The 17080-nt window shown below is 35.1% G+C and overlaps 1 protein-coding gene across 2 annotated transcripts in view; it reads right to left on the bottom strand.

Annotated features, from left to right (window-relative positions):
• Positions 1 to 401: 401 nt before the first annotated feature.
• LOC117109894 (cullin-2-like) overlaps positions 402 to 17080 on the bottom strand; it is a 23676-nt gene continuing 6997 nt past the window's right edge. For both annotated transcript variants that reach the window (XM_033252354.1, XM_033252355.1), the window contains exons 7-22: positions 15217 to 15313; positions 14137 to 14247; positions 13328 to 13490; positions 12533 to 12622; positions 12371 to 12405; positions 11226 to 11333; positions 10385 to 10447; positions 9699 to 9827; positions 8647 to 8733; positions 8081 to 8227; positions 7484 to 7561; positions 6628 to 6694; positions 6169 to 6368; positions 5297 to 5398; positions 4258 to 4374; positions 402 to 3350 (exon numbers count right to left, since the gene is read on the bottom strand). In XM_033252354.1, coding sequence (XP_033108245.1) covers positions 3222 to 3350; positions 4258 to 4374; positions 5297 to 5398; positions 6169 to 6368; positions 6628 to 6694; positions 7484 to 7561; positions 8081 to 8227; positions 8647 to 8733; positions 9699 to 9827; positions 10385 to 10447; positions 11226 to 11333; positions 12371 to 12405; positions 12533 to 12622; positions 13328 to 13490; positions 14137 to 14247; positions 15217 to 15313 — 1723 coding nt within the window. In that variant the 3' untranslated portion in view covers positions 402 to 3221. The remainder of the gene's footprint in view (positions 3351 to 4257; positions 4375 to 5296; positions 5399 to 6168; positions 6369 to 6627; positions 6695 to 7483; positions 7562 to 8080; positions 8228 to 8646; positions 8734 to 9698; positions 9828 to 10384; positions 10448 to 11225; positions 11334 to 12370; positions 12406 to 12532; positions 12623 to 13327; positions 13491 to 14136; positions 14248 to 15216; positions 15314 to 17080) is intronic.

Below are 17080 nucleotides of genomic sequence, written 5' to 3'. Positions count from 1 at the left end.
GAATAAGCCTAGTAAGAGGTGATATTGCTGGCAGTGAAATAACTAAAGTGGACTACATTCAAAAAGCTGCACAGGTACTAGAATATATAATACTGTATTGAAATATCCTTATGTGAAATCAAGCAATATTTCCATCTGTATAGTTTCTATTTCAGTAGAATCATTAATTTTAATTTTTTTTTTTGCATGAGAATTTGACCCAGAAAAGAAATCACAATCAACATTTCAACAATACAACGCTTCTATTATTGAAAGAAATGCTATTTAATATTGCAAAAATTTCAAATAACCTATATTGATATGAAATGTTATACATTTTTCTTTTGCATTCCATAGTTTGCTTTGTCTCTATGGTCATGAAGCCAGGACGAATAGAGCAAGGACAACATTTGCAAATGATCTTTTGAATGGAACATGCTTTAATTAAAACTAACATTCAAGGAAACAAGCTGAACGAAAATAGTAATATTCCGAGATCAATAGCTTGATCAATACTGTAGTAGTATTAATTTAATTATTATTTATATTATATGAAAGAGGTCATGAAACAATACAAGAACGATAACGAATTCATCACACCTTCGTTTGTGCATACATATTGTTTCAGGCAACAAATACAAAAATTGAGGCCGCACTACAAACAACCTTGTCTGGGCCCCGAATTCTGATCTCATGTTTTACAGAGAGTTAAATTTAATAGTTTTATGGTAAAATTACTTTCATTATATTATCAATGCTAATATATTCCAACTGTTGGTTTTCAAGTTTTCCCTCACAATCAAGTCTAATCCCCAAATGTCCCCATATTTTAACAAATTTATGCTCGTGTCAAATCCCTGGTATACAATGGCATCTGCAACAGACTTCACAGATTTCATGCATGCCCAACAACACATGTTAGTTTTTCTAGTACATTTGCAAGAAAGATTAAGGCATTTATTTAAAATAACTTGCTGTGATAATGGAAGATCGAACTTATATGCACTTTAATCTCTCTCTTTTAGATAGACCTTTATATACAGGCCTATAATTTGTACTATACTTTTCAGAAGTATGAACGCATTATGGAGACATCATAAGCCCTAAGCAAATGCACCACAATTCATTTAATTGTTCTCACATATTATGTGAGAACAATATTACTGTATACCAAAGAAACAAGAAAATAGCACACTCAACAGGATTACATGCAAGGTTTACAAGATCTTGCTCAAAATAATTGTTCTTGAAAGAGGTCATCCTAGATAATAAGTGTGCATACGAACCCAGAATCGAAAAGTGTACAATCTTTAGTTTATAAGATCTGCAAAGTTGAAAAGTACTTGTGTTTGCAAGAGGGCGCCCTATTAATATTACAGTATTTGTACACAGAAATTGAAGTGTGTGCTATTTTCTTGTTATGAGATCTCTGATGTATACAAAAAAATGCTAGTCTATATATATCTGGGTAAGTATGCACTCATTTTATTTCCTGCACTCAAAATAAATAGGTCTACCTTTAAAATGCCTTTATTTCCCAGTAATCAAGCATTTCTACCTTTTAGATCCGTGTAGACTAAAAAAAAGACAAAAAAGTATGCCCATATATAGCCATGATGTGCTTATATGGTCATGATGTGATGTCATCATGACCATATTTAGGCATGTCACATGATTTTGTCGAACAAAATTAGAGTCTGGGCAGACCTTAAGCAGGCCACTCCCAGTACACATGCCATGTGTCAAACATTTACTTTCTTATGTAATTAACGGAGGTGAATCCTTGTTAAATCTAACCACCCCACCTCACACCCCCCCAAAAAAATTGTAAAACCTTAAAGAGGTTACCCATGCCCCACACCCCCTCTGTTTTTTGTGCAGGTCCTCAGCCAAAGCTTTGTCACTGACTCCTTGTATGCCCACAGTACAAAGAAATCTATAAACAAATTATCTTGATACGTTCAGTTAGTTTCCTGGACAGTTTCTGAATTAAAAGCACTAAAATGGTTAAATTGTACAAAAATTGATCAATAAACTTCATTATCAGATCTTCAAATAAATTATTTATTTAATTCTAAAGCAACCATCTATAATTACTGAATAAACTGTGGGGTTATGGCAAATTTATCCCCTGTCCATTAACTTTCGATATATACCTATTGCTAAACGGCTCCACTTCTCCATGATCAGGGGGTTGGAATGTCTATGTTAATATCATAGTCTTTAAAATTGCTCAGTCCAAATTCTTTGTTGTTGGTAAATTTATTTACTTACAAATCTGATGCAGATACGGTATGATAGATATGAATAGGATGGGCTAAAAAATTCTACATTTATTGAAATAACTGTACACAGTATTTGTTATTGATTTCCTAAGATTGCAAAGCATAAAACTTCCATCTCATAGTTTGTATTGTTTCTACTCTATTCTTTTCATGATCCACCACTCACAGGAGCCTCACGGAAATTGGGAAGGCCTCCCACACTCCCACAAACAAGCAAGAATCTCCCGAAAAATAATCCATCTCCCTCAAATTCATATTTGTATGCTTTCACAACTTTATTATCACTTGTCTCACGAAAGACACAGCTGATTGGTATCACAATGTGCAGCAAAATAAAATAAAATGTTTTAAGAAAGCTAATTAGCCAGATAAGTGGTGGATTCCAGGAGGAAGGTGCTGCCCCTCCCTCCACCCCCTAAATTTTTTCAAAACAATAAAAACAATGGAAAGAAAAAAAGAAAATCATATTCAAATTTAAGTCTGAGTGAGCTATTTCCAGTCATCTAGATGTGCCATAATCATAAATTTTCTTACCTCAGCCACACCCATAGTGGGACTGAGTGATCTAGACCTTCTATAGGTTGAAGTCTCTCCCTGGCTCCCTCTATTTCAAATTCTTGGATCTGCCACTTCAAATCTCCCGGAAACGACTTCTACCAACTAGGGACCCCTGATAATTAGACCCTTATATCTGTTAATCATATCTTTAATTCAGACTCTCATAGCTGTGTAAACCTTACATACTTGCAGGTATGACTCTTGGTACAAAAATATTATTGGTGTTAGTAAAGAAATATACATTCAAAAAAGAATTGGTTACCAAGATTCAAAGTCTAGTTGTAATTACATTGTTAAAAAACCATTCCTCCAGAACTGAAGAGGGTCTGCCTTCTCGGGAAGCATATCAACATAGTCCTCCATTCTACTAATTATTCAGAAATAATACATCTATGGGATCTATGCTTGGTATACATATTCATCGGCCGTTGCTGAACGATCTAAATACTGCTTGTCTATTAAAGCTTCTATAGATTTTTTAATCATGCTGATACTGGGGGTAAACCTCGCACGGGCTTGACTTATGACCTGAAAGACAACAAATTCAGATGGGTCTGAGATTCTGATAATTTAAAAACTTTTGAAAATGGAATGTAGTGCAAATTTCTTGATAGATTTGATTTACATCAATGAAAAGTGTTTCAAGAAAGTTATCAGTTTAGAGGTAATTTTCTCCATCATATGTTTATTTTATTATTTATTTATTACATATTCGGCACAACAATTTTAAATCAGAAAATGGCCAGAGGGGTGCCAAGAGGACACTATGGGCTGAGAGACCAACACAAAATGTAGGTATCCTCTAAACCCCTGGTCAAACAAGCATACAATAAATAACAAAACAGCATAGAGGCAAAGACGATACTTTTCAGGCAAAATGAACACCCTCCAGTTCTACTGAACACAGGAACTTAATTCCAAAGCTTATGATGTGATTATATCAATTACTTATTTTTATGTTTAATACTATATGACCAATTTTTACCTCTGCCAAATGAGGTTATGTATTCAACTGTCATAAAATCAAAATGGATCATCTTAAAATTTAGTGGAAAGGCACATTATAATCTAAGAAAGAGATAAACTTTTGAGAAGAAAAGGTCAAAGGACAAGGACACAGAAATAATTTTTTTCCCTCTTGAACTTACCCTCAAGCAAAAAAGAAAATAATGGAATTGCCCATCCACGCCTGCATACTATTCTGTATAAAGGCACAGAGTGGAGGTATGCTCATTCTAGAGTGACTGCTCTAGTGTTTACATTGTATTCACCAAGGGTGATCCATTCATCAAAGCTGATCATTTAGAACCCCCTTAAAGTTTTGGGAGTGAAATACTGAGAAATATTTTGACTTGTTGACAGGAACCCAGGACCTTGGGATTGAAAGATTGGCCTCTAACACAAAGCTCCACTTTTAACACTAACAAATACTTACTTCTTGTATAAGAATGTTGTGTTTTAATGACTTCCTTGATTTCATTATTCTTACAATAGCTGCTTGCAGGTACAACTTCCGATCATCATCAACAGACCTGTGAGTCAGCTCAATCTCCTAGCAAACAAGAACATATTAGTATTAAACCGACAGACCACAACATTCAAGTTCAAGTTTCAAGTTTATTTTAAAAATCCCATTCACACCTTCCTTAAGCTGAATTGTATTGATCTGATAAAAACAACACATCTAGATGTGTATAAGAGACAGGTTTAGACTAGAGGTAACAAATATAAAACAAGAGAACATTGTTCTCTGGTATTAAAACCATGGTCGACTAACTCCCCTCCGTAGGCCTACGTACGTGTGCTGCGTCGTCGTAGTCGCCTTAAAAAAAACGAAAACAGCTCTTGATGTAGTACGCGAACAGTGTCTTGGCGTTGCCGTCACGGTCCATTAGTTCGTAGTAGACTGGCCGCGTAGTCAAAACGAAAAATGCCTATTGTATTTTTGGCGGTTGTGGCCTGCGTCGTAGTACGTTGTGGGCTTGAGTTAGTACGTTGTGTGTTTGTAAATGTATTTTTGGCGGTGTTGGCCTACGTTGTGTGTTTGAGTTAGTACGTTGCGTGTTTGTGCTAACACGTTGTGTGTTTGTGCTAGTACGTTGTGTGTTTGTAATTGTATTTTTGGCGGCGTTTGCCTTCCATACAGCAGAACAGGAACCATCTCAGATCCATGGCAACAGATAGGACGCCCTCTTTCAAAACTGCTTACTTTTTCTCTTTGGTATAATAGCGCATGAATGACGCCCTCTTGCTAAATTGGAAACTTTTGAACCTTGACCGACGCTTCTATTTGTTACGCGTAAACCGCGGAGAACGCTATCTTGTGTTTGTAAGATCTTTGGTTTAAACATATAGCTACAGTACGCTGGATTAGGGATGACATGCCTCAAATATTAATGTACCGATTGAATATTTTTGTGGTTGCCAGTCCATTATTGTGGTCTTAAAGCACAATGATAATTTTTCACACTTACTTGTGTGGTTTCTTTCTGCATAGCTGAGGATATCTTGAATTTTGTTCTTTTGTTTGAGTAATCCATATTCAATTCAAATACAGTCTTTTCTGTAATTTGACACTAGGATAGAAAAAAAAGGAATAGTATCATTAAAAATAAACTCCATTTTTTCACTGAAAAAGAAACAAAAACATATATCATCGTATTATAGACAAGTTGTCTTTCTACATACATTATGAGGTATATTTTCAATTTTATAATTAGTATTGTTTATAATATTTGTTATTTGTTTATCTCTTGCTTCCGTTATTGTTCGTCTAAATTAATTTACTCAACTTATTTAAAATTGATTTGCATTGTTTTTCATCAAGAAAGTGTTAAGCTTTAATTAGTTTTATTTAACTATACTTCATCACCCTTTGTCAATTATGTTATTACAATTGTTGACAAAGTTTAAAGTTGAATTTGTCGTATATTCTCACCAGATTCAACAGGAGATTCAAATATAACAAAATAAACATTTATTCTATAAAATGTTTATGTTCATGAAGATAATCTGGTACTGTTACTCCCAGCAATTCACTGGTACTCATTGATACAGCTGGGTAGACTAAAGCAATGTAGGTAAAGTGTGTTGCTTAAGGACACAAGCGGAATGCACAGTGAAGGATTGAAACGATGACCTTGAGGTTGGGAAAACCAAAGCATTTCCACCGTATCAAACAACTTCCAATTATGCACAAGACAACAGTTTAAATGTTTCATCTAAATGGTGCACTATTGTAACTTGTGCTTACAAGGTGTTACCACAAATTTAGGTAAGCTGTACTTTAGCCATGCACAACCAACATAATTTAACATTGTGCAACAGATTCTCTGAATCACCCTACCGGTGGTTCTTGTTTCAGCAATTTGACTTCCACTAGAGATTGCAAGGTTTTAGCGAGTTCCTTCTCTGCCATTTGTGTGTTCTCTGTAAGTTCTTGAAACTGCAGACTCGTGTACGTGTTGAACATTAACAGCGTGGTCATTTGGAAGGTTGTCATGGTGACAATGTAAGGCTTCTTTAAACAATTTACTTTTAATTCACCTGTTGATAGAAAAGAGATCTTTACAATTTTTTTATAAAACCATGAAAGTTGCACACACATTTAAAATTTCTAAATGTATAGAATGTTTTTGGTGTCAATTTTTCAACTATATTCGTAGCATTTTTAACTTTTTCAGTTCTTGATCTTGTTGAGTGCTTGATATAAATTCTATGCACAGGTGTGTAGATAGTTTGTGCATAACCTTTGACATGTGCCAGTGGAACTGTATTAGTAATAAACAAAATATTTGCGTCTTACCTGAACATAAATGGTGTAGCCAAGTTAGTTTCCTACCATTGAAGTTACCTCCATAAAATTGCTCAAACTGGAGAATAATGAGGGATATGATTTAACCTTAATAGCTTTATTTGCTTTTGTAAGCCAGTGATAATGTGAAGTTTGATACGTTAATAATACAAATAATAATATTCTCAATTTCTATCTTAAGCATATAATCTTGAACATTATTTTATTTTTAAATTTCTTACTTTATAATTACTGTATACAGGCAAGACTTTTAAAATACCTTCTTTAGCAAAATTCATTTTTGAACTATCATCAAAAGAGGGCAGAATAAAAATTAAAGTTTGTTTCTCATTTAACAAAATATCAATAATAAAAGTATCTAAGCAGTGATGAAAATAAAAGTAAAATGTTATTGAGTGTCTGAGGTAAAACAGTAATAGAAATTTCCCTCACTCGAAAAATTCCTGGTATTGCATGCTCATAAAAAATTAAGGTTATGATGCCAACAGTTAAGTAATTTTATTGATAAATGCTTTATTTGTGAGGAAGAAATACAGACTTCTTATTAAGAGATTTACATCGGCGGCAGGCCTGAAATTTCCACTTTTTTAATGGAAGCGCAGGTCGAAATATGGCCGGAGTGAGGCCATATTAATATCCACTCGTATTATCTAGAGTTTAAATATGTTATCACACACCCACCCTCAAAATATCTATCCCTACCCTTAGTTTTCATTAGCTACAACCATGATAAAATATGGATAATATATTTCAAATTTTTATTTATTTTGGTATACAAGAAATGCAACAGCCAATGGCTGAAAGCAATTTTGTTTACAATAAAATCGGAAATATAAAATATACTTACACTGTTAACACTTTTTTCTAATTCTTGAGGTATGGCAAAATTTGAAGGTGCTGTCTGTCCTAATGGCCATGCACCAGCCTAAGAATGAATAACACAAAACAATGTAGGCACAACATTTTATATGACAGAATATTCTGGTGGCCACAGAAGTCCAGAAATCAAAATAAACTAGGATCCCAGTAGCAGCAAGTGTCTACTGCTTGAGACAGGATTCTGTTTCAAAGAAACCTCAACAGTCAGATCTTTCAATTCTACACTCTTTGCTTTAGCCTCTCAAACCCACCTGTTCATATTTTTACTGTCATTTTTGTCTACGCTTAGATATTTTAAATTTTAAGACATGATTTTTATGTATGTGCAATTCACCTGTTTTTAGTTGCGAATAAACTATATTGTATTGTATTGTACTGTATTGTACTCTCACAACTTACAAGTGGGACAATAACTAAGTGTCTACGGGAACTAGAAAAAAACCCCATATTACAAAAAATTGAAACAATAATAAAACATGTTTTTCTACATTCACTTACTTGTAGAAACGTTACATTTTCATTGCTAATTAATAAAATGTGTCCATGAAGAAAAATGTTTACTTACCGTTAAGACATAAATGGAGAAATTGATATTTAAGTCTGTGTTTTTCTGTTTACAATAGTCAGTAAACTTTGCAATGAGGTCCTCACTAACAGTCATGTCTGTGAACATGCGGTGTAATTTATTTGTGAACTCGTAGCCACATGCTTGCTGTGGGAATAATGCGAAATACAGAGGCTTTTACAACAATTTCCCCGCCATGTTTCATGAAATAGATTAACACTATGAATATATGATTCATTTGCATACCGCCTACTCTGAATTCTCTTTCTTAAAGAAGGTTGATAGCAAAGAAAATCTTCGCCAACTCGGTAAATCTAGCCGCCATTGTCTAAGGTTTTCGTGACTTTGTGGGCGGGGCTTCGCGTCTTTGTCGACATGTCAATAATTAGAGGCAGATGTTGTTGGACACTTTCACAGTACTAAGGTTCATCCATCTTCCAGGGTACCTAGGGTTAGAAACCAGTGGCCCTACCTAAGTTACCATCCACTGATATTGCTTATAGTTCTTTGTTGGATTAAATATGCTAATGCTAGTTACTACTTATATTATTAACATTATATTTTACCTTTAGTCTATTTATCATTGCTTCTTCCAAATCCATGGACATAGAAAGACCATGTATAAGCCTCTTAGCCAGCATTCTAGCATAAAACTATAAGAAAAAAAAATAACCACAAAATGGTAGAATCAATTGGGTTAATATGAACATCACTGTACACTTTCAGGCGGCGCTACATTACCGAAATATTGCGGGAATCTTCCTGGCATTGCCATCTGTATGAATAGGTCAGGGCTAACCGCAACCGCAATTTGGGGTTATGCAGCGTTCCATCTCAAACCTAGTACTATTACGCAATATTGCTGTTACGGTGCATTCTAGCGTGTCTGAAACTAAAGCTGGTCAGAATCCCGCAATATTACTCCTTAAGTGGGACTTTTTATACAATGTTTAGGGAACCCTCTGACTGCAAATAATGATGATTTCTAATAAAAAATAAAATGTTATTTTTGTCCAGTTGGTGCACATCTGCAGCTACAAAAAATGGAAATTTTATTTTAAAAAATCATATTTTTAAAATAAATTTTTATTATGCCCTCCTCTCACCTGAAATCTCCAAAAATAAAATATTTCTTCCTTAATTAGGCCTATATAAATTTAAAGCATTTATCAATCTGATCGAGGTCTACACAGTTTACATTCATCAATAATTACCATAAGCCTTACCATTGTGATATTTAGGCCTACTATACTTTGCATTTAGCACAATTTTCTAAAAACAATAACAATAAAGGACATCCTCAGCCTGTGACTGAAAAGATTAACCAGAGGCTCCCTCAGTGTGTGGGTTTCATTCTTACAGAATTCTTACAGCAATATTACTGCAATTTGGTTGGTAATGAATGGTTTTTGCCAGTAAGTGTAACAGTGTTATTACCCCAATATTGCCAGAGCCTCTGTCTAAAAATGGCTTAAAATTCTTTAAATAACAACCTAATGCTTTTGAAAACAAAACAATATACAAGCAGACAAATACATACGCACACCTTATATTTTTCACAGAGCATGTATAGCTGTACATGTCTTAAGGCTCTAAATACTACGTCAAGTTGTCTTACCTTTTGGAAGACATCCTTTTCATCGATATACCTAAATACAATGATACATTGTGTAAGTTTATCTTCAATGTCGGATTCATGAAATCCCTTTGAACTCTTCTTAAGTAGTGAGTCTGCATATTTAGCAAGCTGCAAGGTATAAAACATGTCAAAATAATAATAATAGAAAATAAATAGTAGCAAATGAAAATAATCAGTCACTCCATATAATGCATACATCTGCCTGAATAACCAAATAATAAACGCAGGTGAAAACAAGTGATTTCATTATTTTCATTTATGCTGGAGGGGTAAGTTTCAGAATTTTTTACAAATTTCTGTGACCTTGAACTTTTCCTCTAACCTTTTCACCCCAAAATTTAACCACCTCATTCTTAGATCAATATGTACCACTCCACTAAATGTTATAATGATCCATTCAAAATGTTTTCATAATCCAGACAGAGAGGCAGACAGACAGACAGAAAAACAAGGACGAATACATACTCTCCCAGGGAGAGGGTAACAACAATAATATTAATGATAATATTAATAAGCATAATAAAAATATACCGCAAGCATTAAGATACACATTAAAATAATAATAAATATAATACAAATAATATACAACAATACTACTACTAGTAATAATAATAAATATTAATACTATTAATGACATTTCACTAAGTAGCATCCTATACACTTACTAGCTCCGGTGATCTGCATACTTCCTGTGGACTTTGCTTATGATTCACAATTGCGGTACAGGCCTAGAAAAAGAAACACACACAATTATACCCCAGGGATTAAAAACCTGAAAAGGATGCCTTTCTACAGGCCTCCAATGTCTCTTGCAAGTTGCCGAAGCCTCCAGGAAAATAGCAGTCTCCTGCATTCTCATGAAAAAAAAAACCCTCATGCCAGTCCACCATTCCACAAATTCAGAATGTCTGCCTGTTTTACATGTTTTAAAATTGCCTCCCAGAAGTCAACTGCCACTGAGTATCACCACACCCAACAAAAGAATATAAGATGAGGTGGGTAAGCTCATTAAATCACAACCCCCCACCTCCCAAAATGTGTTTTTAACTAACTATCTTAGGGGAGGGTGGCGTGAGGGGTTAAGTCTGTAATTGACTTATTACACAAAAGTACAGTACTAGAATCACCAGAATTATTCAACCCAAAACAGTGCAGATCAAACTGTAGAAAGTGTCATGTTTGCTAATGGAAGAAGACCATGATGATAACATAGGCATAAATGAGGCTTGCCATCCCAAAACCAGCACCAGTGACCAAAACAATGAAAATTGACCTTTCAATATATTCATATTCTTCACACTGTAAGCTTTAAAATGATTGGTTATTCACTGGAATCGAATTACTATTGCCAAAGTTATGAGTAAAATTATTACAGCTTCTCTGTAGTAAAGTATACAATACCAAATTCTTATGCTCATTACTAAGTTTAACAATTAACGACTGTATGCAGGTTTTGGAATGGCATGCCGCAAATGCTCGTCTTTAAAAAACAACCAATTATCATACCTTGTCAAGAGCCTTAGTGAATGCCTGGTCATTTCCAAGGGTGTCTTTTATCATTTCTAAAAACTTCTTATGTACAGCTTGAATGGACTCCACAAACTGAGATGGGATCTGAGAACAAGCAAAAAAATATATTTACTAGGTATTCAATTTGTCAATCAACAAATAAACATAAATTACATTTTTGTTTTTATGAGTGACATCCCTGCAGTCCTTAAAGTACTTGTGAAACTCGCGCCAATGAATTTCATACCAATATATTAATTTAATGTCCTTATTATGCGCTGAACCGTGGAGATCTCTTGGTCTCTGGTTCAATTCCCATTGCTGCTCTCCTTGTATATCTGCTAGAGGGCTGAAATGCAAGTTACGATAGCGCACCGTCTTTCAGATGAGATGCTTAAGCCGTGTGCATTATGGCCCATGTACATGTTAAAGAACGCAGTACACTCTTGGAAAAGAACAAGGGATTGTCTTGTACTGCCCAATTCACCACTAAGGTTATGTTCAGACACAGCAACTTACGCTAGCGTAACGTTAATCGAGTGGTGTGAACTTGTGCGTGGCATACTAGCGAACGCCAGTATCACGCAATCACTGGCGTACGGTAATCCAGCAACAGACCCCAGATTAGCGTACGCCACTGATTTACGACAGTCACGCATCAGTGATTTTGAGCTCAGCCAAGATTTGACCAATCAAAATAAATCTAGATGTAAACGAAAAATAAAATGCGCGAATTACGAATACGAATATTTCGCGCGATTATTTACGCTGGCATTCATTAATCGCCTAGTCTAGACATCTCACTAGTTACGCCATGGATTAACATACGACCGGCGTTAGATACGCCTGGCGTATTTCTCAGGGCTGAACGTAGCCTAAGAAGGACCCCACTGGAAATAAGTCTTCTTCAGACTTTCGTGGGTTATCTTTGATGTGTACCACATTGAATAAATCCAATCCAACCCATACAACTGTCTTTGTATTTTCTTGCACATCAATTTTGTTTTTCCTTTACATATTGTAATTTATTGTTGCCTTATGTTTGTCAATTATAATTCCGTGTATTATTGTATTTTTACTGTCCCATTTTTTAAAGCTTTCTGAATAACAATAAAGATAAAAATTGTACAATAGGAACTTACATTCTCTCTCTTGAGATTTGAAACAGCAGCTAAACCTGTATAATAAAACAATTGAGCAATTATAAATGTTTTAATCCTAATTGTTTTAAGTTTCCAAAATCATTTTAAAGATTTTCTTTCCATTATAATATGCATAAGTTGAAAACATTTCCTTTTTCTTACCAGTTTCTTTAATGTGAACTTCCAGTTCCTGTACCATAATACCAAGACCATTGGAGACAGGCCGTAGTAATTCATACATTCTTGCTAGGTCTATAAACAAAAATATTGTTCAGTTAACAATTTATTTTCTCCCATGTAGACTCAACATATTACTACTGTAGTACAAATTCAAGAACTTGCTCATCACTTGAAAATAGACAAATGTTTGATGATATGTCTTTTTTTATATACAACTGCTTGAATTCAGTTTATAGTTTGCCCCTTGTTTCTACGTACAGTAAACAGGGAAATTGGAGCTTTAACCTAACAGGCTGGAGTACCCATCTACATTTCCTTGATGTTTGGACCAGACTGTTCAATACTGTGGGAAAATCGCCACTCCTCCCTTGCAACAAGTCAGTTTATCTTCCCTTGCTATGCTGGTTGGAGAAAAACAAATATATGTCTAGAAAAAAAGACACATTTGAAATGCAGTTAGGGATTAACCATTGATATCCAGGTCAAGAAATAGAACCACAAACAGCTGCATCAACCACTCCTTAGTGTAGGACTAGGCTAGATAAAGATAACACTCACTAAACACTCCTTCTTTTGATATGTACAGTACATGTTTCTCTTTCTTTAACTAACCCCTGAGTGATAATATGTCAAGTTCCAAAAGGGCAAAAATAGTGAAATATAAATTGGGAACTACTGGGTATGACTGATTCTGTAAATAATAACTGGGGTAGCAAATTGCAAGAGAATATAGATTTAATAATAATAATCGCCAAATGCTAAATGTGATTATCTTACCTTGCTTAGAGTCCTCTCGCACTTTATCCCTGCATTCACTGTGTAGGAATTTCATGTGATCCGCCACCATTCGTTGCTGGAACTCATGCGTGACAGTTGGATAGGAACTTGGATGTAGAAATTTACGACTTCTTATCGTTTCTTCCCCTAGCCTTGTTAGAACCTACCAAGTAGCATGTTAGTGGACCTCAGTAAGTATAGAGTAAACATTGAAAAGGATAAAGCATGGGGGTAGGAGTTAAAACACTAAAGAAAATTTGTCTCTGTTGATCAATGCAATTCAATACTTCAAACGACTTAAACATCCCATCAGGAAACAGTGAGCTACTATAAACATGCATTACAGCCTTCCAGCTAAAACGCAAGGATGGAATGAACCTTCCCACTAAGCCACGCCCCTTGGATATGGTTGCTAAGGTCAAAACGAAACAATGGGCTTATTTGACTGGTTCATTTCGTTGACTATAATTTTTTGTTATTATTGTTATTTGACTGGTTCGTAAAATAGCCTTCATTGACAACAAAAATTAACTTAAACCAGAGTGCGTTAATAAGTTATCCACGTGAACAAAATGAACATGGCCGATTGGTAAGTTTAGCAAACAACATTTGTGTTCAGTTTTCTATTCGACTGGTCGTCTTCGTTAAGTAGGATTTTACCACTGCGTAGGTGGGCGTGGTTTAACAAAGAACGACCTATGGTGTAATATGTACATAAATATGTGCATTTGTTGGAAAATATATTACATGGTTCTCGTCAACACTTCTGACAAGATCCATATCATTAATTTCCTGTGGCCTCAACATACCTTTTCCATGTACTGTGAACAATTGCATTCCTGTAGTAGCTTTGCTGCTTCTAGTTTATAGTACTGTCCTGTTTCCTCTAGGAATTTCTCCTCAAAAATATCTTGGTACAGCTGTTCAAAAAAATGAAATGCTTTCAAAAGATATTTCTGGTGGAGGATTTGTACTTACTATATCCAATTACGCTGAATGAACCCCCTTTTTTTTTCTTGTGCACTGCAGGTTGACTAGTTTGTCCAATAAATAATTTAAAAAATCTATGGTGAGGGAGACACTTACATAAACTTCCTGTAACAACCCTGGAAAATTTAATTATCAGCCCAGCATCATATAACCATGGTTTTTGTCATTACATGATCATCATAATATTACTGACATGCATAGGCTTAGCCAGTGAGCCATCCCGCCGTCTTTTGGACGGCCTACAATTATTTAGGACGGCCACTTTTACCTTGACAGCTTTGCCTAATCAGCTCGGCTTAGCCTAATTGGGCCTGGTCTACCTTTAGCAAATTCTTTATATTCTTCAAATCTATTGAGTGTTCCATTAAACTAAAGCTAAATCGTATTTACTTTTGATTAAAAACAACCTTTATTGATTGAATGTACAATGTATTCGTACAAATATCAGTTGGAAGAATGCAGCAGTAATGGCGAAAGACAGGAAAAAGTAAAAGATGATGATTCTTGAAGCCTCAATGTCCAGTCAGAGGACAGGAGAGCGTTAAGGTTAAGGTAATTCGGTGGGGATTCCCAAAAATGTAAGGCTTAACCATTGCCTGCCCGGTGAAAAGTTCACTTACAACACGCATCGTGTTAAGAACATTTATACCTAAACATTGAACACTATTCCTATGAAAACAAAATTCCAACATTTAAATCCTCTAAAGATAATAATTTTCTATTTTTTCCCTTATGTTTGGGAAGGGGCGTGGCCCCGAGTGGACGTGGGCTGCTCTTCGGCTCAGTGCTACACCCACTGGCTTCCATGTTGGACAGTTCTGGCTAAACCCCTACTGACATGAGGATTTTGTACAAAACTCAAAAAAAAAGCTCAATGATAGATTTCTAGAAATACTCACTTTCAACTGCTGCTTTTTCTTGTACTTTTCGACTTCTACAAATGAATTTACAACACTGTGGAGGATATGATGATTTGTACTTTCTCCATTCCGATCCCTGTAGTAACAAAATTGCAGTATTTAACACAGTGGAAATATATACATGATATATAATAGGTGGTTGAATATTTGGTGATCCGCTACACTAGCGGATCACCTCTTGTTATTGTCAGGATCATCATCATCATCTTCATCTTTTTTTAATTCTTTCTTTCTCCCCTTTTCTGTTCGCACGATATCTCCAAAACTGCCACGAGTTACGCACAATCGCTGTCAGCGAACATTTGGCTTGGTCTAGAATAGTCATGGTAAGCTTTTCAACGCGCTCAGTCATGCGTGACGTCATCTACGCGCAATTTTGCGTTTTTACATTATCGATAATATCAGCCTAACCAATTGCCATTTCGAAATCGTATTAAGTGAGCATTAATTTCGGGTTAATGTTGAATGTACTGTACCCTAATTTGACGCGGTCACTTCAATACGCGCGCGTCAAATTTTCAAAATGCTTAAAATTACTTTTTCAATAAACTAGAGCACGTTTTAGGCCATTTTGAGCATTTCAAATTTTTTTGAAATTTTCCACTACGCGCGCGCATTTTTATGTGCGCAGCACGTACGAAAGCTAGAAATTACGTTATTTTACATATTTTGGGTTCCTGACATTGTTTTCACAAATTTGCATTCTTTTGGTCATCTTTTGGTCAATAGCAATACCGTACGTGCGCATCAAACATAGGTAGCTTTGCGCGTATTTGTGCCGCTATACAGTGAAATTATGCTAAAATCAGACCTATTTTTAATCAGTTATAGCTCCTTAGGTTGAAAGGTGACCCCCAACTTTTATTACATATTCTGAAAGCACATAAGTTGTAAATATGATTTTATAGATCAAAATGGCTGATCGGACATTGTGACGTCATCATATTGGCATCTGATTCAAAGAAAGTGAATTATAGCTATGATGTCATTTTTGAAAATACGCATTTGAGCGTATCTCGCTTATCCTTAATCGATCGTCTTCCAACTTTGAGTATGTTATAGCTGAGACAATTCTCTTTCATATATTTGACTTCTTTTTACATTTTGATGACGTCATCATGGTCAAAAAAATTGTTTTTTTCTGACCCCCACATCTTTCTTTTTTCAAAACGTTGATGAGCCCATATCATCTTAACCATTCGTCATTTCTGAATCATATTAAGTGAGCATAATCTTCAGGTCAAGGTTGAATGTCAGGTACCTTAATTTTCCGTTCTCGCGACTTAACGTGCGCGTACGCGTGCGTCAACATTTACAAATGCATAAAACCATGAATATTTTTAATCACTTATAGCTCCATAGGATGAAAGGTGACCCCCAATTTTTATTACATATTCTGAAAGCACATGAGTTGTAGATACGATTTTATAGATCATATTGGCTGATCGGACATTGTGACGTCATCATATTTTCATTTGAATTAAGAAAAAATTTTTATTTATTTCGTTATTACTTTATATACTCCTTTGAATGTACTCGCTTATCTTGATTGATTGTCTCCCACCTGTGAGTATGTTATAGCTAAATCAGTTCTCTTTCGGACGTGTCCCTTTATTTTTTATTTTGATGACGTCATCATGGTCAAAAAGAATGCTTTTTTTGGAGCCTTCTCATCTTTCTTTCTTAAAAGATGTAAACACATTGAAAATAGAGGGCGGCTGACTGTATTTCGACACTATCAGACCGATAGTTCGTATACTGTAAAGGCAAAATTCGTGTGGCATTACCAACCAACAGGGGGTTTTAAATTAAACTTGACAAGGTTTAAATTCATGTGGCCATT

The sequence above is a fragment of the Anneissia japonica genome, unplaced genomic scaffold, assembly GCF_011630105.1.
Source record: "Anneissia japonica isolate Jap-2015-1 unplaced genomic scaffold, ASM1163010v1 scaffold585_len4108843_cov191, whole genome shotgun sequence".
NCBI classification, from domain to species: domain Eukaryota; kingdom Metazoa; phylum Echinodermata; class Crinoidea; order Comatulida; family Comatulidae; genus Anneissia; species Anneissia japonica.
This window is presented reverse-complemented; position numbering and strand designations above follow the sequence as displayed.